Genomic DNA, 25,611 nt, shown 5'->3' on the forward strand with positions numbered 1-25,611 from the left:
AGGGGCTTGTTACAACAGCTGGTACTTCCCATCCTCCCCCCAGTGATGCGAAAATAGAAAACGTCTTACAATCAGGAACATTTATTTTCGCATTCATTAATGAGTACATAATAAGTGCAAATAGTCCATGACCATTAAGAACTACATTGAACATTGTACAAAGTTCGACAGATTTAACAAGCTGGCAGTCTCTAGGCTCCTTTTGTTCTTTTTTTAGTAGTTCAACAATAGTACCTAAAAACATGAGTAGTGTAGTTCCTTATAGTTATACAAAACCAAATGCTACAGTTACCATACCTAATCAGTACATTTTTATTTTGTGCTGGAAAACACCAAAAACATTAGTCCACACATTTTTTATTTATTTATATATATATATATATATATATATATATATATATATATATATATATGAAGCCCCACCAGCGACTCCAGTGACATAGAAGCAATTTGAACTATTGCAGCATTGCACTAAAGCAGGAAAAGCCTTTACCACACATTTATAACATCAAATTTTATCAACACTGCTCAAAAGTAGCAGAAAGTAACACAAAAAATATCAAATAGTATTACTCAAGACTCCTAACATGCACTTGATAAGCAACACAAAAAAACACATCTAGTACAATTTTTTTGTTTTAACTTTTATTTCCTTACTATAGTGCTTGACACGAGTGATAGCGCGTAAATCTAAGGTTATAGAGACAGCACTGGTAGGGGCTGCTCCAGTGCTGTATTTTTCCAATACCAAGGTGCTGACGAATGGTACGACACTCCAGTTAACTGGGAATTTGGAAGCCCTTCCGGGTTCAATCCTCCCTTGTTCTGGGATGACGACACCCCTTGTGTCACGGTCTCTACTCAGCCTTGCTCTTGGCACCTGGAATTTTAGCCTGAATCCTGAAAAACATGAAATTGGACGTTGCATGAAAATCAGACCTATGAAAAACGATGTATTTTATTACATCAACGTACAGTTGGCATGATGTCTTTTCCATAAACAAAGGGATGCATGGTTTAGTCTATTCAAAGACTAAACACTCACTCTTTCTCCAGCTGTTCTAAAGCATTACTTCTGAGTCACAATGATATTGAGAATTACATTAAAACTTACTTTCCAACCACAGAATTGACGTGAGTCCTCACAAGCCCCAAATACTGGTCAATCTGTGCCTGTAATAAACAGAAAATCGATTTGAAATTCATTTTGGGTTTCTAATCATTATCGGTAACAAAATGTTATTGTTTTCAAAAATAGAATGTGAACCTACCTGGTATTTCTCGTAAACCACAGGCATAGTAAACATGGAGATGACAGCTGTGGAGACATGTATTATCACACAGATATATAAAATTGATATTACTGCATTTTTTTTTTATTTAACCTGTCCTACAGAATTTTTTTTTTTTTAGGTTTCGTATTCATAAATATGATGATTTACTAAAACCAACATAGCCCAGTTTAATCTATACTCGGTGTGATTTGAAGGGCATCATCTACTAGGTCCTTTTATGTGCTGACGATACATTTCCACATTAGGCTCATTTGTTGTTTGCATTGTACATTAATGATTTACCAGATAAAACCGTAAAACCTTTTAAATAGTAAAACCTGAAGCTGTGTATTCATGATGCTGGGTTTTCCCCGGCAGCTGTGAAATGGCTGGGCCATTTTTAATTAACAATCATTTTAATTGACACAGAGACATTATAATTAAAATATCTCAGATGTAATAGTGTTTTTAATTAGCCAAAATACTGAGGTAACCGCGGAAATCATTTTGACAGCCGTTCATAAAGCAATACAGAGTATATGTAAAGGCTGTGAACGAAAGGCTAGTTACCCATTATGAGCAGTGTCAAGCCATTGAAGAGCGCTCCGACGTACGTCAACAGCCACATTAGCACTGCAAACTGAAGAAGAGAACAAGTTCAAGCTGTGCTTTTCACACCCATGGGATACTGTGAAGGTACATCCTGTATAATTACCACACATGTGTCTCTTACCCCTTGGTTTCAGCACGTAATCTTAATGATGAATAGGCTTGAGAATTAGAATCATTTTGGGTGAATAACATTTATGTCCTTGGCTTTATTAAAATAAATAAATAGACAGTTGTTCTTTACTAGATTATAAACTTTACTAAAAACAGAAATAACTTTTTTTCTGTTACCAATACGTGGCCCCTGTTTTGGTTCGAAGTTGTTGCTATTGGCAGGTTCACTCTTAAGATTGTGCTGTTGGACACTTAGCTCAGTTCAGCCACTGAATTGATGGACAAGCCAACTGCATGGACACCCACTATCATACCCCTTGTGTGGACAACAAGATCCTGCTGGTGTCTCACGATTTGTGGCTGACTGGTTTGCATTAGGGTGTGTTCTCTTCTCTTACCTTTAAAGAGTCCACCAGGTCTTGCACCAGAAAGAGTCTCCTGAGCTCCTTCATGGTGCTGTTCAGGTACAGCTGGGCGTTGTCTGCATATTTCTGGATCTGTTCCTGGGAGAGGGAGATTTCCAGATCCAAGTAGGCTCTGTGGGGATCGAGTGTTAAAAATGATGGCCCAGGGCCGGTGGTGTTAGACTAAGAGTTAAATAACTTTCTGAGCGCTGTCTGTTGTTTGCACAACATACAAATAAACAACCTGAATATAAATATATTGGGTCCTGTTTTGTTTTATTTTGAGCACGGACAGGTTTTACTGGAAATTGTCTGAATTACTTTTTTTTTTTTTTAATGCCATTCAAGGATTTACATTTTCAGTCGGGCCGTCAAGCTTTTAGGCCTAGGATGAAGAAGCTGCTGTAGCAAACTTTGCCCTGATTTTTCATCACTTACTTGAAAGGATGCCCTTCGTCAGTCTTCTGTATGGCCTGCAGGACTGACTTGTAGATTCTGAAGCTGATGGTGGCTGAGAGGGCAGCGAGAGCGAGGTAGGCGATGACGCTGACCACGCTGAACTGGGTGAGAGAGAAGAGCAGCAGGAGCAGGCTGCCGAACAGGATCCCTGTCTGCTTGAGGTCGCGCCAGTACAGCAAGTCAATGGCTGCAAAACAACAAAACCCACACGTTCATCTCAATCCCAGGCTTGGGGGGGCAAAAGTGTCTGAAATGTGCGGTGCTACACCGATGTGCAAGCTGGAAACTAGAAAAGACACATTCAGATAGTTAAATGAAATGCGATTTATCAGATGCTGCTTGTAAAGTGTGGGGCTATCCTGCCATCATCCTCTGGATTAGCACAATGTGTTTTCCTTTCCCCATTTTCAGTGCAGAATAAACTTTTGCAATGAGTGAGTGAGGACCATTTATTCATGTATTTAGTAAAATACTTTATAGTCGTTGTAATGCTGCAATAAGATGTAACTTCAGTTCTTGTAGAAAACAAATCCATTCACAAGTGATATTGGTTAATAAATTATATTTGTTTCAAGAAAGGAAAAATGAAGTTGCTTCCTTGGCATCAAAAATAATGTGACTAAATGAAAAGCAAGGCTCAAATTCCCCTACTTTTCTGTACATCATTTGTTGGTGATTGTTGCAAACAATCACCAGTCTCTTCAGACGCAGGCTGTACAACATGCTGTATTTTTATTCACTGCCATTTTATCAACCCTTGGAATGGGCGATGTAACAGTAATTTAAGCTATTTAAAAAATAATTATGTAGCTCTGGATTTTAATTGCTAAAGTAACTTGATTTTATCATCCGTTATCGTATAAATGTTCTATAAAAAGACATGTTTCATGTGAGGTTCAGAGAATTACGAGTACAAAGCTAGTCAAATCAATCATATGGATGACGATGTGTCAAGTATGGCTCATGTTGCCATCTGTCCTTTTATATGTGGCTTGTGGTTAAACAGTGCTGTCCATTTATACATTCATTCCCAGTAATAAGAGTTGTTTTTTTTTGTTTACTGTGGTGCTCTACCTAACACAATCCCAGCATTCCATTAAAGTATAGTCCATCTTGTTTGTGTGAAGCGTTGGTTGCATTTGCTGGTACTTTAAGTCTGCCCCTCTCAGAATAACTCTTGTAAGTGGTTAGATAAGAACATGTCTGGTGATTTAACCCTAATCGAGATGGCAGCCAGTCTGACTACCTACAGTACAGAGCCACCAGTAGCAGGGTGTGTTTGTATTGTACCATGATGTTACCTGATAACCATGAAATTTACACATGCATTTTTAAACTTCAAGCCCAAGATACTCTTTTAAGTTGTCAGAGGAGTGCCCTGCAGAATCTGCTCAATTAATTCCAAGGACTGCGCTAAAAAGATCAGTCCTCCGTCCACGAGAAGGCTACCTCAGCTTTGTTACTTGAAGCATCAGTTTTATTGTAGTTTTGTTTTTTGTCTGATCATTTGCTAGTGGTTACCTGCTTGACGGTACAGCTGGCATTGCTACACACTTTCTTTAGAACCTAAACCATCAGGAGTGCAACACAGTGTCTCGACATAGTCTCATAGTCTCTCACAGTCTCACAGTCTCCACTGCCCTATGAGTGCTGTTCATGACCCTCTCATTGTGGTTATTGGTAGAGAGACAGAATGTCGTACATGCCTTTAGCTGCCATCTCCTGGGGAGCTTGGATATGTCCTGTTCTTATAACACGCTCCGTCATTCATAACCACCGTATTACTATTCATGTAATGAGAACAGGGCCGATCCTGCGAAACATCTGCAAACATTCCTGGTCGTTTTGTGAACTTGTTTCTTTTGTTGTTCAGAGAGTTAGGGTTACTTGAGAGGAAATGTGGGATGAACACATTCAGCAAACCTATGGGTCCTTGAGTGCAGCCAAACACATATACAAGATTCTCTGTGTGTGAGAAAAATTGTAGTAATTTTAATTTTAATTCCATTTAAAATGAACTATTAACATTCCTTGTACGTATAACAACAGCTAGAGCACCCAGCAGTTTTGTTCGTAAAACATGTCTTTGATAAATGAAACAGAAGCAACCAATATTAAATAACCCCTATGAATCTACCCGCAATCACAGCGTTTCGGAGCTGTGCAAAGCACTATTCTATATCTGACAGCATGCGGTGGTTGTGTATGCTAAAGGGGAAGCCTCGTTTCATCACAGCAAATATCAACCTGCTAAGGGTTAAAAGAAGAAACGGCTTTCTTTCCACACTCGGGGTTTGTTGTTGCCACCTGCGTCCGTCACAGCAGAGATTAAAAATGATTGCAGATGCCGATTTTATTCTTTGCGGTTGAAAGGCTTTATTTATTTTCCCTTCTAAGTTTGTCGAGAGGGAAGAATGCTGCGAAGGTCACCTGTGTGTCTAACACGGCGTCCTTCCAGCCAGTCTAAATTTAGCCCGGTGCTGTTTGCTGCTGGAGATAAAGCAGCCCCCCACCCCCCTCTCTTCTCAAAGCCTGACTGGGTTGCCAAGCGCACTCCTTTGTATCAAGTGACAAGGAAAAAAGGGTGTGACGCTAGCGTCTCCTCCAGATCACTGCGAAGCGCTCTGTAGAAATGAGCCGCTCCCATTAGTCTGTCATATAGCATCAGTACGACAGACAGTAAGCAATCAATAATAAAAAATAATAAAAAAAAGATTTCTAAACAGATCAACAAAGGCAGAAAATGCCAGAATGATTATTAGAATTTAGGCAGTGATGACCGAAAACTAAATGATCCGCAGTCATAACAATGTTTGCATAAACTAGTCACCAAACTAGAAATGTCAGACTTACACTCTATCTTTAACTCTAGGCATCTAGTAGACGCATATCCTCAGCTTACAGCTATGCCACATGTGTAATATTGACAGTACAATATTTATGAATACCAATGCACACACTTAAAGACCTACATGTACCGTTGTAATATATCTTTCTTGCTATCTGACTCCACTGTTTAAATACACACAGACACACATGTATTTACTGACCTGGCTTTCCCATCGTTAGAGGATGCAGCTGCATTATTACTAAACAAAGAAGCAGGTCTGCTCGCAGTGTTTCAGGCTGGACTGTGTGTGTGGGAGGAGCCTCACTGACACATGCCTTGGTTTACTAATTATTACCAGCCAGGGGACAAGTGCTAAAAAGTTCAAAACCAGGACAACATCATCTTCAGTAAAAACAAAAGGACATACGGGAATACATGCTGAATCACACTGTAGGTACTGTGACGTAGCTTGGAACTGCCCATAAAGAATACGTATTTTTGAGCATCATTTATTAAAAACCTGGGGGTTAGTGGTTCAGTTCAGCAGGTATAGCACAGCGACCAGGGGGACAGGGTTCAAATCCAGCTACAGGAACACCTGGATCTGCAGTGCAGTGTTAGGGGCTGTCCTTTAGATCTGTGTTAAAGATCTTGTCTTGTCGTATGATTATTTTCTACAAAGGGTATATTGTCAGCCATCAAGTCCAAAAAAGTATTTTTTTCCATTATTCAAATCACACACTGGTGTAAGATGCAAGAATGGTAACCCATAGCAATATAAATCATTATCCCTCCTTCCTTACTGTAACAACGCACTGCTTACCCCTTCCACTGAACAAGCATTGTGCCTCCTCTACCTGCCTTCGGTTTAGTCTCACCAGCCTCCTAGGTACTCCCACACAAACTCAATTACATTGCAGTGCTGAGGAGAAGGTAGTATCTCCATACAATTAATACAATACCACAATGTTTAAATGAAATATGCAAATCACCTCCAGAACCTGCTGAGCCAGACTGTGCTGTCATAATGGTACCCTCTATACGAGGTTGCTGATTGGCTGATGGTCATTGGATATGTTACAATTACATGTTGATCTGTCAGTCTGGCTCTTAAAGTGCGAGATAAAAGTGACTCTGCTATACAGAGTAATACATCTGAAACAAATATATGCTCTCCATTTGATCTGTAGTTTTTGAATGTGAAGAAAGCCCAAACTACCTTACAAGAAAAAAATACCATACAAAGAGGGGAATATCGGTAACCATTGCCTGAGCTCAGTCTGACAACACTGTCAACATTTCATTAAAATTCTCATTCGTATGAATCGTTTTCATTAGTTAAAGTTATTTTCCTGTGATCTCAGTGAAGCTTATCACAAAGGCACTGGTCGTCATTTTGTTTTTGTTCCTTCAAGAACCACTGCTCATGCTAAAATCACTATCACCCAGGAAACAGAACTATCAGCCTCTCCAGCAGGTAAAATGGACATTCCATGTGACTTGCTATTTACCGAGGTAATAAAAAATCCAAGGCTGTACTGTAATAAAGGCAATTAACGACTGGTATTTTAACTCTGCTGCAGCAAACTCAGCCCCATACAGTATGACCCTGTTTGTAATTGTTCTGTACACTGCTGTTAGTTGCTTGATTTGTAGTTTTTAAAAACTGATCGTTAAGGACTGCTGCCTAGCAACCTTAAAGGTAACCCACGAGAGAGTTCAAGTTTAAACAGTTAATCTTGCAGGAACGGGAAGATTTGTGATTGCTCTTTACTCAGTAACTACCTATTTTCATATTCAACATGATTCTTTAACCTAGGATAATGAGAATCCTAGCATTATTTTTAATTACGTGTGATGAGCTAATTATGTGCTCTGGTGCCAGCTCCCCACCAGCTGTGACTAATACAGTGGGTGGAAATGAGTTTCTCTTTATATACGTTTTCTGAAAGTGGTCCTCCGCACATGTAAGTAAATAATAATAATAATAATAATAATAGTCAGAATACATTTATTTTTTTTACATTCATTTTGCCATCTATCTTTACAGCTGCATCCTTAGTCCCAACCGATCTATGGAATAATCAATGAATCAATCCAGTCAATTAATCAATCCAATCTCCAAAATTGATCTGATCTGCAATAAATACCTGAACAGCTAGCAAGCTGTGGCCATCATTTAATTAACAGCATTTTATATTAGAATCAATAACAGCACCCTAGTTTAATTAACACACTGCTTCTTTAATCAGGGCTACAATTGTGTCCTGCCTCCGCTTCTGTTCTCTCCGCCCCGCCCTCTCTCCATGTGACTGAGCATATCCTGTATCGTTCTTATAGGATTCATTCATACTAAAGGGAATTAAACAAATGATGAATGATTTAGCCTAATGTAAAGTCCAATGTATTAATGCATGTTTGTACATATTTGTAAACTTTACATTTTAAGCTAATTAGCAATTGATTTTACAGAATGCGTTCCAAAGGGGTCTTTTAAATTTGAACCTCTTTAACTGATAAGCTAAGCTCTCTGGAATTTAAAGTAAAAACAAACACGAAGATATTGAAAATGTATGCGAGGTGGAATGGGTTGTTTATAAAAGGGTGTGTTCCAGAAGATTCTGTAACAATCAGTTCCTGGGGTGTCAAACTCCAGTCCTCAATAGGCCGCAGGGTCTTCTGGTTTTTATTCCAACTTAAGGTCTCAATTAACGTCATTTATCTAATTATTTGTTCAATTGGGCACATTTAATATTTTTCAAGGTCTTTTACAGTTGATGATTTAGAAACTGCACTTGATTCAAGCTACACTACCTGTGAAACCTTTTGAGGCCTGGAGAGAAATGTTTCACGTGTCCAATTAACCAAATAATTAGACTAATTAAGTAATTGAGAGCTTGGGTGGAACGAAAGCCAGACACTGCGGCCCTCCACGAACTCAGTTTGACACCCCTGATTTAATCAATTAATTGAGGGTGTGTTTTGTAAAGAATCAATGAAGGTGGAGCTGTAGGAGCCTACTTGAGATACAGGAATGCTACCCCCTCCTTTCGGGGAACTGTGACTAAGCAGAATCATTTTCACCATTCCCTTGGTTGTTAACGTGGTCAATACAAATCTCTGTCATCAACCCTATACAGCAAAAGGCCACCTTTAGGAGTTTCATATGACGCAAGCTTGATGTAAAAAAAAAATCAATCAATAAATAAACTGATTTGCAAATAAGTAGGATTTGAATGCAATCTCTCACTGTTGTAAAGGTCTGTTTACAGCATTTACACAGGCATGCATTTCTGTAGATATTCACACGTACGAGCCACACACACATGGATATTTTTGTTTATTTGTAGCTCTGTATAAACTGGGATTTACTGACTACTTACATGGCCTAATTTCAATGAGGACTAAAACACATTTGTTGAAGACAGGTGCTTTAGATGCATCTGCTATAGCATGATGAATGTTGAGCTCTTCAGTGCTATATATGAATATATATATATATGATGTATCAAACAGTGCGGGCAGTAAGGCTGAGGCAATCATTCAGATTCTCTACCCATTAATGTGTTTTGCTCTGATGGGATTTTTTTAATTTAAATTCATATTTGTCTTTTATTATCTTAATGTAATTAATGTTATAATCCATGTGAGCTTTTTCTATCTATTAAATTAAACAATTCATATTCAAAGTCAGTACTTCATAACTGCACAATTAACATACATGCATCTTATTAATTCTCCTAAAATGGATGTCCGTGTGTAACCTATTTATTTTTTGGAAAAATTCTCTACCAGTATAATATTTTGATTTCCATGGGTTATAAAATGTATGTATTTATTTTTAACTGCGGGCTGAGGGCAGTGTGAAGTGGCCCCAGTCAATGACGTCACCCTCGTTATAGCGTATCAAACACAGGCTTGTCAAACCATGTGGTACAGCCAGAGAAACGATCACAATTAACAAATTCTTCCCCTGGCACACTCCCATCTGATTTTTTTTATCATTTTGCCAATAAAGATAGAAAGTTTCAAATGGTGACGCACCCCTGTCTCCTGTAGAATTTTCCAGAATTCCACACCCACCCCCCCACCCCTTTTTCTTCAGCCCAAAACAAACAAACAGAAAACATTAACACTATACATGTTTTGGCCTTGTCTACACAATTACAAAAAACAAAAACTAAGAAAAAAAATAAAATCATTTTTGTGAAAAGGTGACCTACTTAAAATGAAAAATAATTCTCTTGTTTTTAATACTGGCGTATGTGCTAGTCTTATTTGACCATACATGCTGACGTACATGCAGCATTTCAACTGGCACGTGTTGTTCCATGCTTCCTAAAGATGACCATACATCTTGGCTATCTTACAAAACCATATCTTTCAACCAAAATCAAAAAAATCACTCCCAAGATGAATGTGGTCTTACAAAGTGGCCCCCTCTCATGAAAACAAGACATGGTTAACTGTAAACAGTACACTGCAGGATGATAACAAAAGAAAATGGGAATATGAAGTACCCCTGTAAGCTTTCGTCATGACAATCTGCTGGATGTAGCATGAAATCCTCCCTTTAGAATATTCTACAGCCCATTCAATATATTAACCCTTTATACCACTAGGGAAATAACCAGGGAAACAAAAGAATGGGATCTTGGCTCCACTGCTAAGTACTATTACCCTGAATTTGCAATGGACTGCAGGTAACCCTTCTATAATCCCCCATCGCTGCCCTACAGTGTGCCCCCTGACAGTGAGTGGATCAACCGTAGCAACACCTTCAGGCTCCTCTCAGCATGACGCTGGAAGAAAAATGGCTGGAAAGCCTTTTGCATGCAGACTGGAGAAGTAGCCACACCCATAAGAGAAGTAGGTATTTTTTTTCCATGATAAATACACCAACCAGACACAAAGAGCAGATTAAAAAAAAAAAGCAGAAACACATTGTCTGATAATTTAAAAGAAGACAGGCAGTCTAACATCATCATTTATACACGATCATAATAGGGGCTGTGTGGAGGCATTAGGAAAGAGAAGCACCTGTCTGTTCTGCTATTATAATTTAAGTACAATTCTTACCTTGGCCGGTTTTCTCTCAAACCCTTGATATCATTTGATATGGAATATTGATGGGTGTGTCCCTTTGAAAGGGCTCCTTTGTATCTCCAAATGTCTAGAGTGGCTGAACCTGCAAATCTCAACACTACTGATACTAAACCCTGGCTTCTAAGAACAGAGCTATACATTTCAATGTTATTAACATCAATTACAATGTGATGTACGCCTACAAAGCCTGACACAACAACAGCCAGTTCAGAAAATAAAGCTGAAGCAACGAAGGAGATGAACGGTAACAATAACAACAAATGTCCTGTGGGAGGATGCATAAGCTTTTATTTTAAAATTGAATATAAAATATAACAAAAAAATAAATGAAAATAAAACTTTTCTTTAGAAAAGCGTGATGAGGGGGAAAGAAAAACCTTAATAAATATGATAAAAACAGAAAACAAAAACTACATTAACAAAACAAAACAAAAAAAACATGCAAGGGCCTACGGGTCCACAATTCGGATTAAATGCATTGTATTTTGCCAGCCATCACAGCCCATCCCCAGTTCTAGATATACAATGAAAAGCACACGCATGCAACACAGATCATCTTCTATACCTTGGCCTTTCCAGTTGCTCCAGTGGCATTCCATCTTTGTAGAATCGGGGCTGGCCTGCATCTTGGGGCACAAAAGGATTCACGGCTGCTTCTTCGGTGGCACCGTATTCTCTCTTAAGCATCCCAAAGCATGAATGGTGGAGGGTGGGTGTGTGGGAGGCAACCTTAGTGCTGCCTACTTGCAGTGCTCACAGACTGATGCTGTCAGCAGAACAAGCAAGAGGAGAGAGGAGGGAGGAGGGGAGGGGGGTGAGGGCAGATTGTAAACACCGCAGTCTCCACTGCAGCAAATCAGCAGTGCGATTGTGACTGCCTGAGGGAAATGCTCTTTTCTTGAAAAGGGGATGCAGGCTGTATTTCACATTAAAAGCCCCCTGTCTTTAGGGAGGTGGGGATGGTTTGCTGGGTTATTTCATCTTATTTCAAATGGTTAATTGGGGCTGGTGGTGGAGAATGGATGCCGAATGCAGCACTGTGCCACAAGACTCACATTATACTGTTTTTGGTCTGTGAGGTGAAAATAATGTCTGTATTTATTATGTCGTAAAATAACATTGCTTTTTGAACCCCAGCTCTCCAGGTGCTTGAAAAGGGAACCCAACAAAGAAACTAATATTCCTGAGTCACCTTACTCTACTACTGCTTTGTAAAGCATCTGGCAAATTCGATTAGTTTGTGTTTGTGAAAATTACAAAGAAATCTATGGGACACCTGGCTGTCGATCAGGTGCCCTGGGTGTCACTGTGTGTGGTCATTTCAGAGAAAGAACATCTAAAAGTAAGACTCTTACATCATGGCAATGCCTCAGTTATGTTACTCAACACAAACACTGGGATCAGTTTGTTTCAAATTCCTGTTTAAAACAAGTTCCTGTGATTAAAAATCCTTCCAATAATTTAAAACCGAAGTGTTCATCGTTTGAATTATAGATGAACTAAACAGGAATTATTACTATAAGTTATTTATGCAGGTGCCTTCAGGGCGATAACAGACATATTTTCGTACGGAGAATTGCAAATGCAAGGTCTGAACCAAGCATGTACTCTGTATGCCTGCAAAATGTCTTTTAAATGGGTCTTTTTAAATTTCCATGCTCAAGCATTTCTTCCCACTTCAACACTGCTAATCCGAAACAAACATGCAGTCCTATTTATAAATGTACTTTAATTTGAATTGCAAACACTGACGCAAGCACTGGTGATACACAGCGGAAGCATATATATTTTTTAATTAATATAAGAATATCATTTTTATAAGGAACATACTGTAAAGAGGCTCAGGAACAAGAAATAACCAAAAGTAACGACTGGTTTATAAACAATCCATAATAATGAGGATTCTAGCTCACAGTGTAACAGCAGGGCGGCAACCACCTTTGACGTCTGCCTTCAGTAACCATAGCAACAAGCATAGCAACAGCAGCAGGGTAGGCTTAGAGACCAGCAGAATCGTTTTCTAACAGAACACACAGGTAGGAAATAATTACAACAAGTACCCCAACTGCTGCATAGCCTGTGCGTGCCTGCAATTATCCACTGCCATTTTCTGTGATAGATAATCAATCAGATGTTGGCTTCCTGTCTTCTCAAAATGCTGACCCATTACAGTAAATGGTAAAACCTGAAACAGCTCTGTGGAATTCAAATCCTGCACCCAAAATGATTTAAAACAGCAAAGCCTACAACAAGATCACTTCATCTGTAATTCCCATCAGCAATATTGGATCAGCTGCCATAGAAAAAAAGTGGAACACCGTGACCTAAACCCACAGCATGTGGAATACATTCCTATAACAAATGCTTAAAATCAGGACAGCAGTCCACAAGATATAAACACTGAATAGCTCAGCCATTGCATTGAAGTATAACAATTAAAACAATAATAATGACAGTTCTTCACTTATGTCAGTGAAGTATAGTATCTCATCAGGCCCATAATGTGAACCATGACACGTATCGTATAGTGACCTGTGTATCATGATATAGTGTATCCTGATTCGTCACATTCCTGTACATTTTCTTAAAAGTTCAGTATATTACACAGGGTGATTCAGAAGTCACTGGACACATGTAATGAGCACATTTATACAAACACGTAAGTTACACATGCTGTTCAAACTTGTCCTTTCATTATATATTTGTATTAAATTGTGCAGCAGCCTAATGTTTTTTTACATTTGTTTGACACCGTGGTACAAATAAAGGGCATTTTGTTAACTCGAGTGTACATGTTGACTTTCTGGTGTGCTAAATCTTTATTTCATTACCCCATGTTTCCTAAACCCTTGAGAGAGCTCTTTCAAGCTGGCACATGATGCCAATTATTTTGTATCCATAGCTACTGACAGTTTGTGCCATATAACAATGGAATTGGCAGACAGGAGCAGCCATGGGGAAGAGGGTGATGTGTCTGGTAGCTTCCACTACAGAAGGCATTGCTTAGGCCACACTCAGCCTATTGAGCACACCCTATAACACATGGCAACAAAACCATTCCACATTCTAGAATTCTCTTCCAAACAGTGCTGCACTGCCCCCTAGCCTGGACTGGTCTGTTATATGATAGCTAGTAGATGTAATAAAGCAATCATTAAGAAGCATATACATGAGTGCAGACTGTACTGTCTAGTAGAAGGAGCATGCATATTGCTGTGATGCAGTGGCAAGCAGGTTTCAAGGAGGGGAGAGCGTATGTCCAATTGGGTAAAACTAAAGCCTTTGGGGAATTTAAACACACATAATTGTCAATGTAACAGTGTAGAGCATCTTAACCACTGTACACAATTGAGGGCTTGCTGAGCTTAGAACTCCACTGTGGCAGTGCATCACTGATAAAAATACAACATGGGACAGTGTAGCTTTACATTGAGGGATCTAATAAAAAAGCTCAAGGCTGGTCTTCATCATATCTTTGCCAAGATCACCCTGCGCATCTTCATTGCAGTGCTCTGTGATTGGATAAAGAGTTCAATACTAATCTAATCTGCCAGTTTTACCCATTACTCATTGTCTAGGGGGGCATTGAAAACTGCATGTGCCTCTGAAGAAAAACAGCTGATACCTTAAATTCGGGATTAGGCAATTAGTTGACTGGGGAAACAATACAATGAATTATCAGGAAACTCCACCCTGGAGTAAACAGGATACAACCTAATTAGAGAGCCATTCTTAATAGAACAGGACACAAGCTGCTCTTGCATTGACCCTTGTGCAGCTGAGGAAATGGGCCCACTGAAATCCAAGACGGCTGCGACAAACCTTTCACAAGATGTCCTCCATGTCCCACTACAAAGTGTTTCAAAATGCGCAAGCCATTCAATTCAATGCTGGGATTAATTCAGTAGGCTAATGTGTGTAAATTCTACAGATATCCCCTCGCATTTTACTTAAGCTTAGCTTGGTTTAACCAAAACTAGACTTGTAAAGTATCTAAAATGTTCTGCCAGCTGTTACTGATCCCTCATGCACAAGAAAATAAAAACAGGCAGTATACAGGACAGCTCCTCCTGGGATCTTCCCAAGGTCCTTGTCAGGGGAAGCCATTAATCAAGTACCAGCGGGCTGTGGTGGTGCTGCTGTCTCATCCAAACAGAGACGCAGTTATGAAGGAAGGGCTCTCTTTGAACTAGGAGGAGAATCAGGACACCCACATTCACTTTGCCATGCCTCACAATAACACAAGGACAAAAGGGAGGACAAAACACTCGTGAAGCTTTCTACTCACTGTCACAACCGAAGTCTGGAGATCACACTGCAGATGCATTTAGCATATTTCACTATACCCAGAATATACAGAAATATGTAACTAATACACAGTGTTCAAAAGTACAAGCTTTTGTGCACATCTACAGATTTTTCAGCATTCAATTTGTGTGAAACTTGCCATACAAACAATACAAACAAGATACAAGGTTTAACAGAACATGTTGGCTCTTGGGAGACCTTACTTGCAAATATCATTTTATTTTGCAGCCACACACTGTAATATATATGTGTGTGTGTGTGCTGTACAGTTATTTAGGTTTCATACCTGGAGAAACAGAAATGTTGTTGTTCTTGGAGGCTGTAATTTTACAGAAGCACAAACGCATACATTTGCAATAACAATATACAACACAATAACAGTGAACAACCCCAGTATTAGCTTGACAAGGAGTGTGCAAAAATGTATATATTTGTCCACCTGGTGGCCAAATACTGTAATTACTATGTTTTAAAGGGGGCTCTGGTTTAAGGTTTTGGACTCTAGTACAATCTGTCATCCAACCACGTGTCACTGTCCTCATCCTGGCAGTCACACACAGCGATGACCACAGTGCTGTCTCTTCTAATAAACTTTACCTGTTGGCTGCCTGTGGGGGTTTTCACATATTCACACTACCACCAGACACCTCCCGATCAGCCACACCACCAGACGCTTTCCTCGCAGCTTTCTGTCTCAATACCTCAACAATCCTTGCCTACAATGGTTACCGTCTCGAAAAAGCCCCATGTGACTGTGTGGCAAAGTGCCCGCCCCTGTGTGTATTTTGTGTGTTATGTGTTGTATGTTGCGTGTGTTAATGTTGGTGTATAGATTGGTACACGGGATATAAACGGGTCTGTGTTTCACGTGTGTTTAAAAGTGTAGATTTGTATTTAGGCACGAGGAGGGCACAAATCACTTCACGTGCTGGTTAAATGTAATATGTGAGCACGGGGTTGCACAGAATTAATTCACGTGCTGGGATTCAAGTGAATAATTAATTAGTAATTGAATCCCAGCACAACAGTATAAATAGGCACATTTTCATTCAGTCGGGGTTGGGTGTTCGGAAGAGGAGAACGGGTGAGAGAGAGAGAGAGAGGAGAGTTAAAATAAGTAAAATCGTAAACGTAAAGTGTTTGTTCTCACCGTGTTTGTTTGTCTGTCCGTGCACCGTTTGTTTAGTGTCAGTCGTTTTGTCTGTCTGTTTATTTTGGCGTCAAGTGCCGTGTCCTGTTTTGTATTCCGTTGTTTAAACCTTTTATTTTGTTATTAAACGCTGAGTGCAGCCATTGCACTCGGCTCATCATCATCACCACCGTCTCTGTCTGTGTTTAAATTCCTTTCTGGTCTGACGCAACCCACTCTGGCCGTCTTTGTGACAGACTGCCGTGGCACTGTGATGTCATACCCTTCGGATCTCTATCACAATAATCACTGGGTGACACCGCCTGCCACACAAGTGTGTTTTCTTTGACTGCTGGGTCACACAGGAAAGCAATCAGGGATTTATTTAGTTTGATCTGTTACAATAATCTGGACACATCAGGTAATACTACCTGAATGCAATATCCAGTAACAGCGTTCACCAAAATGATACAGCCTTTATTTATTGTTTGCTGTAGCAACATGACAGCAGTATTAGTAACTCGATAAAACATTATAATGGAACTGGCCTTGGTATTGTCATTCAGTATTAGCGTGAATCTGTGTAATTTATAGTACAAATCCATGCAAAGTTTATGTATATATAGGCCTTTCTAGTGTCACACAACAAAGGACTTCAATGTGATTATCCAGGCAGGAGCTTTATAATATAGTATCCATAATTCCAACAAAGATATAAAATAGGTGTATAAAGTAATTTTGCTTTTGTAATCCACATATTTAGTTTGCCATACGTAATGTACTTTTGACATGTAGTCTTTTCAAAATAAAATATAGATTAAAGTACAAAAAACTAATAAAACATCACAGAATAACAATGACTTGGAACAGTTTTCAGCTAAGGCTGTAATCATTTTGAATAATTCATGTTTTTCTGTGTTGACGCTGGCAGCAAGTCTTTCAAAAGAGGCTACAGCATTTGTTGTTCTCTTTGAATAGTGCAGTTCTAAACATGCTAGAGAATAATACAGTGACTGTAGTCAGTACCTTTATCTTTTAAACTGCAAAGTTCTCCTTGGTAGATTATAACAACCAACCAAGTTTATATAATCCTGTTTCCTTGTGTAGATTCTGTGTAGATTTGCTTGAAAGGAATTTCTCATTAAAGTCAACACAGACAAGCATTTCTACAGCTTTTATTGGTGTAGTTGGAATTATTTTTTTTAGTCACAATTCATTTCTCTATATATTGACATACAAAATTAAATACGTATTTAAACCTATCAATAAACATAAATATTTCCCTAAATACGTTTTTTAAGCCTCCATTTCCAAGAGAATTAGAGACTGCAATCATGCAACGTCACCACATGATGGCAGTGTATCCTGGGAATGTGTCTGCGTACAACACATGATATGTAGCTTTACAGGGTAAAGCTGGGTAACTTCTACAGCTTATACAATATTTGTATGCGTATAAACTGCCTGCCTGGCATAGACTCACTCATAAGACATACTGTAGTACTAAAAAGATACTTAGACAAACGTTTTTGACTTTGTCAGTGTCCTGTGTGTTGTTTTGCATGTTGTTGAATGTTATAAAGCGTTTATAAATATGTCTTCAATACAAAGTGTGTATTTCATTTTCTATGTATTTGGAATGTCAAAACAATCCTTTTTATTTAGAGTCCGCTTGGAATAAAATGGAAGGACTCTTGAACAAAGTGATTTTTTAATCTACATTATTCAGTCTTTTTTTTTTCTTTGGCAGTATTCACAGTGATCCACAAGAGGGAGTAGAGTTTCAGCTGCAATTTGCGAGACTCAGATCCAAGAGACTTTGTGCGGAGGGCTAGTATCCGGGACGACATGAACATAATACTGAACATAAAAAAAGCTCTATTCATTCAGACACAATCGATTACAATATGGATCACATAAAATTAAAGAGCTGTTGGCTGTCGTGGGAGCCAGCATAAGAAGTTGGAGCAAAAACAATCTAGTAAAAACTGTCATGAATGTTTCTACCTAGGGATTGAAAGGTAGGCTTGAGTTTAGGTGTTCTTCTGCAGAGGGCACTCCAGTGACTAAGCCAATAAAGAGTGCTGTTTGCTCAGCTACTTCTACTCCCTTAACCCCTCCCTCACAAGGGCTCTTGGGAAGGCAGAAGACTTGAGTGGGTGTGCAGCCATAATTCCATTGGCTGAGATACTATACTGACCCCAATAGCTGTGTTACCAATGACATGTAGAAATACTTTACCATGTGAAAGATCTGTCAAGGGTTTAATAAAATCTTGCCAGAGGATTATGGAAGTCGGTACAAAAAAATAGAAGATAAAAAGGTGCTGTTTGTACACTGTAAATATTCACTAAACTTAGTTGAAGCCCTGCTTGTCAGTTTGAAAAACAGAATCTTGAAGGTAAAAGAAAGCATGTGGAGCTGTCTTTGCTGGATCTGTCCCTGGGGATGTTTTGAGGAGAAAAAACTACAAATCAGTTTTTTTTTTGTGACAAGAATAAGCACTAAACAAGCAATTAGGGAAGTTATGAAATACAGCAGTAGATTATTCTTCATGCTTTACAATGACAATAGATGGCCAGTTCTATGTACAGCCAAATATATTGGTCCATAAGTAAAGGGTCCTGGTACTGAGCCTATTTCAAGCTAAAATGGCCCAAGATTAACTTGTTTACCCCAAAACAACGGTCAGCGGCGGTCTTTTTGAAAAATCTGCTGGAAATCGTGGCTTTTTGTTCCCAGTTTGGTTTGGATCTGATCATGTCTGGCATCAAAGAAATATATCATCAGCTCGAATGATCACTTGAGCTGACCGTATAAAATATAAAAACCCTCCACTGCAGAAATGCACAAAAGCTTCTAAAACTTGCTACTTTACCAGCAATGGACAAGATTTGTTTTGACAACAGTAGAGTACAGTTTGCATCACTCTGTCTTAATGACTCTTAAAGCAGCCTTCAAAGACATTCACTGGTGTCTCTATGCTGTTACTCAGCTATCATTTTCTATTCTGTTCTATGAAGGAAAGGGTTCATTGAAAAGCCTGCTATGACCACTAGATGGAACTCAGATGAATGCATCCCAGGAATTGATTTGCTGAAAGCAACAAAAATGTTTATGATGGCTGGTACCCAAAACCCACATAATGCAACTGGTATTCTGGGATATTCCCAAATGCACCTTATCACTTAGCAGATCAGCTAATGGGTTTTGTACAGGACTTGCATTTCCTTGTGCCGCTTTCCTATATAAAGCCTTCCTAGGTGGCTAGGTGGCACAGTGGACTAATTCACTCTTTCACATTGAGAGGCTTAGAATGCAGCTTACAAATCAAATCCAAGTGACATGAATTCTAAAGTTTTAACTAACTTCACATAGGGCCAAATTAATGCATTACTGCAAAGGAAAAAAGCTCTTGTAGGAAAATATACAATCAATAAATGATGCAAATGTTTAGCAATTATGATTAGATGAACACACCTGTGATTATGAATCAAAATAAAAAATAATCAACATGCGCTCTGTTCATTCCATTAATTTTTATTTTCAAAAAACCCTTTCATAGCTAAAAGTTCATTGAACTTGGCTTGACAGGCCCATGGCAGAACAGTTCTGAGTGGTGTGGTTAGGTTATGAGGTGCTTTGCATAGCACCTGATCCAATCTGAGTAATACATCCACAAACAAGAACATAAAAATCATAAGAAATATTGTAATTAGAAAAGGGAATTCAGCCCATCATGGCTTATCCCCTTTTAATGTGTGATTTCTCAAAGGGTAGCATCTTAACAGCTTTCCGAATGACCCAGAAGTTGGGCTACACTTTGAAAACAGGCATAGTATAAAACTGTACATTTATAAATCTGCCACTCAAGCTTAAATCCGCTTTCTTACAAACTGTATCTTGGTATTCGTATATGAATAGAACAGTTAAAATGTAAAAGCCTGTTGACTATCCCTTACCCATACTGCATGCGCAACACGTTGGCTGATTTATTGACATGAAGGTCTAAGAGAGGCAGATGATGAACTGTAAGAAATAAACTGGAAAGCCCCCCACATGTCTGTGTCAGTTTATAGTCCTGATTGCCAAAAAAACACTCCAGTGATGGTTCAGCATAAACATTACACATATACCCATGTAGCATTAACATGAAAGTTTGCAACACTAAGATCAGCAGCACTGTATAGCGTGTTTTGATCAATGCCCTGTCAGAAAAATGAAAGCAATGAACATTTTGAATTACCAGACACCTACTCAGATCGGAGGTGATATTAAAATAGCGATAATGCGGGTGCATGCAGCATGCTTTGCATAACACCACAGTGTAGCAGTACAGTAAATGCAATCAATAACAAAATAGATTCACAGTGTAATTTTGAGTCATTGTAAAAGTATTACATGCAGTGCTGTTGTTAATGTATGCTAATCCAGTTTGAAAATATGAACACAAAAACTGAAAAATAAAATGGAATCACTGTTTTAGATGAAGATACAAGTTTATAAAAGCAAATGCCAAGGACAGAAAAGAAAAAGTGACAAAGAGTTGCCGTGGCAATGAATGGGTTGGCAGACAGGAGCACAAAAAAAAGGTTAAAAAAACCAAAAAAAACCTATGGCAGATGGATGAAGAGTATCTTGAAATGAATCCAGTGAACAAGTGAAAGCAATGCTTTATTTATTTTACCTTTCTGCCAATCAAACAACTCCGGGGAGGCAGTGGAGGCAACAGTTTTTTCAGCTGCAGACTCCTTTTTGCAGGTCGCTTCTGCCGCGGCAGGTTTGGTTTGGGACCCTTTCCTTGACACCTTCTCCTCTGGGGACGGATGCTCGACCCTCACCTCTGAGGTGATGAAACTCTGCTTTGACTTGGCTGCGCTGTCCTCTGAGTTTATTAAATTCTTCATCTTTTCGCTGGCTTGTTTCTCTTTCAAAGTGGCAGGCTGAAACTCTGTTGCTATCGGGTGGCTCGTCGGCAGACATTCACCGAGCTTACTGTCCCCAGCAAGGGGTTTCATCACCGGGGAGTCTTGTTCTCTCTTAGGGCTTTCCTCGGAGGCAGACGAAGCGTCGCACGACTCGATGATGAGCTCGCTGTCAAGCTCCGCCTCTCGCTCCTCCCGAAGGATGCTGTACTGGATGGAAGGTGACGCGGGAGAAGGGGGGGGTCCACCAACCTGACCAAATGTCATGTAGTTGGATCTCCCCAGCTCTTCTGCAGCCAGTGGTTCCTCCGACACCAGCTCTATCTCTGAATCCCCAGACTCTGCGCTGCTCCCCTCCTGGTCCTGTGACGACGGGAACGATGACAAGGCTGGAAGTTTGGGGGAAGCTGTGTGTTTCCCTGTGGTGGGACTGGGAGGCCTCTGGGCTGGAGGAGCCTCCTGACCTGTCACAGGACACCCAGGCTGCTTGCTCTCCCCCATGTGGAATGCAAACTCGCTCGGAGAGTCTGACTCTTCTGAAACAACAAAGGAGACAGATGAAGAGAGCACAATGCTTGTTAGAGACAACCCTCACCGGCCTGCTGCTGCTCCCCACCCATCTCCCTTTCACCATGGACGTCTCCAGGAACAAGCCACGATGACTGCTTTTGACTGCCTACCAATTAACCCTTTTCTTTTGCAGCGGTGATTAAAAGATAAAGGGTTTTGTTATGCAGCAGACCTATTATTAAAACAAGAATCTTTCTGAAATTCGTCCCCTATTTAACAAACTCAAAGTATTTCGTTTTTTTAACTCTTATCAGTATAACTGCTAAACCTCACTCACATTAGGATCAACAATGTGAGGGTCTAATCAGGCTAAATACAACATGGTATGCAATGGTCTATATCTTGATTGAAAATGAAAAATTCAGTAAGAAAGTGTTACCTGTATATGGGGGGGTTGAGGACCCTGGGCTGTCATCTTCTGGCTCCGACAGCGTGATAGTTGGCACTGCTTCCAGGCCAAGACTCAGGATGCTGTCTCTTTCTGACACCTTAACCTTGGGTTCCACTGCGGGGTCTATCTCTGTGAGTGTGATTTTCACAGAGCTGGCTTTCTGGGGTGTGCCCATGATCCCAAAAGACTGATAATCGGAAAGCTCTTCATCAGACGGTTCTTCCACGTAGGGGCATGAGTGCATTTCTAAAGCCGACCCCAGTGTCTCAACCACCTCGGATGACTTTTTCTCAGAATAATCCCCTAAATTAGTCAACATTTGGGGAGCGGTTTTCACTCCACCAGTTTTGATTGTCCAGTTAACCTTTGCCTCCTCCTCCTCCTCCTCTTCCTCCTCCTCTTCCTCCTGCTGCTGCTGCTGCGGCTGCACGTCTTCGGAGGAGCTGATGTCAATGTAGTTGTAAGCCTCCATTTTTTCCGACTCCATGAGTTTTTTGGCAACATCAACAGATTCCCCGGGGGTCATCTCGATTCCCGAGTCTGAACTAAACATGGTGTGGGATTCAAAGCTCGGGATCCTGTCCCGGGAGGGTTTAAATTCGGGCGTGTGCTCCCTTTTCACATCTCCTGTGAAGTAGGAGGTTTCCTGCTGGGATGAGTAGCTCTGGTTGGAAAGCAGTGAAGTATAAAGAGCCCCGTCGTCCCCGGTTGATTTTCTGGAGGCCAGTGGGTCGAGGCCATCAGAGTACAAGTCCTCTGGATCTTCTAAAAGGAAATACAACAAGGCATGAAGGAGAAGTTAGTAGCTCTGAGGTTGACACCAGATTTCAGCATGCACATCCTGAATCCACGGCAGATCCCAAGAAATACAAATGATGCAGGCAATTTGTGATGGACGGATGAAACCAAGCTGGTTGGATGATGTTGCGCTTGTGTAAGAAAAGTCAGAAGTCAAAAGTCAAAAGTCAAAGTAGCATTTTTTCCCCCTCACAGATCTACTTGTAAAATTGTCTGAAGGAAGAATGACTTATATGGAACACAGAAGTCAATGCAAAGTGGTATATTAGTATTTTTATACAGATAGGTTATATAAATCAGCTACATCATGCCAAAAAGTCAAACAAGCTGTAAGCTGTAAGTCAAACAAGACCATGCAGATGCAAAATATGAGAACTCATGGCATGAAGTATGTAAAATGAAACAGCAACAAGCAAACAGCAAAAAAAGACAATGGAAGATATAATGGTGCCAGCAGTAGAAAGACACAATAAGAAAAAAAACACATTATTGAAAGAGAATGAGATTAGTACACTTTAAATAAAAGCTACACTGAATACAGTAATACCATTGGCATGTATGTGGTTTATTTTCAGGTGTTCAAAGCAGTACTTTTAAGATAAAGCTTATAGAATACATATATCAAAGTTCAAAATCCAAGTCCTTATATCTTATTAGGGTTTATATATATATATATATATATATATATATATATATATATATATATATATATATATATATATAATGTCTCCTAGGTCCTCTCATAATCAGTGTAAACAATGTAAACCAACATATATAATGGAATTTGATGCTATTTTCACCTATAAAAGTAACCTCTAATATATCTTTATAGATAACAGACATGGCTAATTTGACTTTTTATTAACTAAAACAACTAATGAGGACCTTGGAAGGAATTTGACAAATAAATACAGCTTTTTGTTTTTCCTTTATAGGTTTTCTGGGTGAAACATGGACTGGAATACAATCACAGAGCCTTGCTGCACAATAACCCATGACAGGGATCATTTCCATTAAGACAACATTAAGAGCTATAACAGAGAGCTCTGGAGATTATCTGAATTACTGCTAAAACCAGCAGGAAAATAATAAAACTTCCCATACATGATGTAGTAAACACAATGTGCCCAAATATCAAACCTATTCAGAATGTTCCATTTAATTACAGGATTTAAATATTCAACCGTCAAGAACCTCATTTCTTATTCAAGAATCTGAGCCTTGAGACAATAGATAATATACTGCATGTATTATAAATATACACAATACTAGTATCAGTCGAGTACATTTCAAATGTATTTGCTCCTCATGAATGCAGAAGCACATTTGTGTACATTAGGATGATGCCACTGTTTGAATGTTTCCAGTTTATCCGAATTATTAATTGAAATAGAATGTATTGCATTCTGAAATGCACACAGTATTTCACTCTGCAGCGCTAGCCCACACCACTGCACAATGCTTTACCGTACTGCTTTAAGGATGGCAATTAAAGTAGCTATAAATAGCCTTTGGTGCTCTTAAGGGCTGAACAGTCCCCTGCCTGCCACGCTTCTTATTGCCGTGCAATGACTACAGGATGTGTTTCTAAGCTGCCAGAGCGTGCTTAAAATGAGATCCAATTAGGTTAGAACGTCCTTAGTCTTTTCAGCCTCCTTTGGTCAGGAATTCCCTTCCTCCTCAGGAAACAAATATTGCTAGCAATCCATCTTTCAAAAATTCAATGATAGTCCCTTTAACCTCAATGCACTGTAATCTAAGCAGAAATGTCGATATAGCGGATATTGAGAAGGTAAGACATTTAATATTCTGTAAATGTAGAAGATAGAAGTATCCTTTCACTACGACACACAGGTACTTTAAAATTGAATTGGGAAACTCACTAAATCCCTAATTCTAAATATCAAGCAATGTTGTTTCTTTTTTCTTCGGATAGCCTGTGCTTGGGAGTTCAGCCGTCGCAGTTGATAACAGATTGCTGTGCCAACACGGTAATCAAGAGACACCTCCTAATTGAACAGCAATGCTGATTAAAAAACAAACAGGGGCAACAACAGACTGGCTTAGCACAATACAGCACAACGTCAGCAAGCAAGTGTGCTCAGGATGACCGTGCAAATTTACCACTGTAAACTTTTTATAGTTTATTCTCGGAAAATAACATGTTTTTTTTTCCTTTTTGACTTGTAAATATATCAAGTGGCTGTAAGACTTGAAAATCCCTATTACTCACAGTCCTAGAATGGGAGAGAGCTGGTTCGGAGATGTATTAGCAATTTAGGTCAGCCCACTTGGGGGCTCGTCTTAAATCTTTACATGCATGCAAGCTGATGGTTAAAAAAATAAATAAATGAATACATTAAAATGCTTTAGCCTTGCAAATGTTCTCTCGTTTCTCCTGTGTCTATTACATCAGCACAGAATTGTATCAAAACCAGTAATTTAATATGTTTGCAGGTATTGCCAAAAGCACTTTGTATTTCTTTTTGTTCCACACAGCAGTGGAAGCAACAAAATGAGCTGGCTCTGCACTGTATCAGATGTCCTAGATATCGTTTTCACTGGGTATCACGGGGATTCTATTTTTACCCTGCTATAGCAGAAAAGACTGCAGAGATAATCCTTTTCATATCTAGAAACAAGCATGTCTTAAAGAGCATCACATCATGGTTCATACCAAATCGTGTTTTGTTT

General features: G+C 39.4%; 1 protein-coding gene across 6 annotated transcripts in view; it reads right to left on the reverse strand.

Moving 5' to 3' along the window:
- Positions 1-65: 65 nt before the first annotated feature.
- Positions 66-25,611, reverse strand: part of LOC117421335 (reticulon-1-A) — a 49,225-nt gene continuing 23,679 nt past the window's right edge. For 2 of the 6 annotated variants that reach the window (XM_034035604.3, XM_034035615.3), the window contains 8 exons: positions 22,108-22,884; positions 20,921-21,694; positions 2,840-3,047; positions 2,396-2,534; positions 1,845-1,914; positions 1,272-1,318; positions 1,115-1,173; positions 66-900 (listed from right to left, as the gene is read on the reverse strand). In XM_034035604.3, coding sequence (XP_033891495.3) covers positions 858-900; positions 1,115-1,173; positions 1,272-1,318; positions 1,845-1,914; positions 2,396-2,534; positions 2,840-3,047; positions 20,921-21,694; positions 22,108-22,884 — 2,117 coding nt within the window. In that variant the 3' untranslated portion in view covers positions 66-857. Of the gene's footprint in view, positions 901-1,114; positions 1,174-1,271; positions 1,319-1,844; positions 1,915-2,395; positions 2,535-2,839; positions 3,048-5,910; positions 6,000-11,361; positions 11,570-20,920; positions 21,695-22,107; positions 22,885-25,611 lie in introns of those variants that run through there. The other 4 variants (XM_034035625.3, XM_034035634.3, XM_034035643.3 and 1 more) reach the window with 3 other exon arrangements.

This window comes from Acipenser ruthenus, chromosome 18, assembly GCF_902713425.1.
Source record: "Acipenser ruthenus chromosome 18, fAciRut3.2 maternal haplotype, whole genome shotgun sequence".
NCBI lineage: Eukaryota > Metazoa > Chordata > Actinopteri > Acipenseriformes > Acipenseridae > Acipenser > Acipenser ruthenus.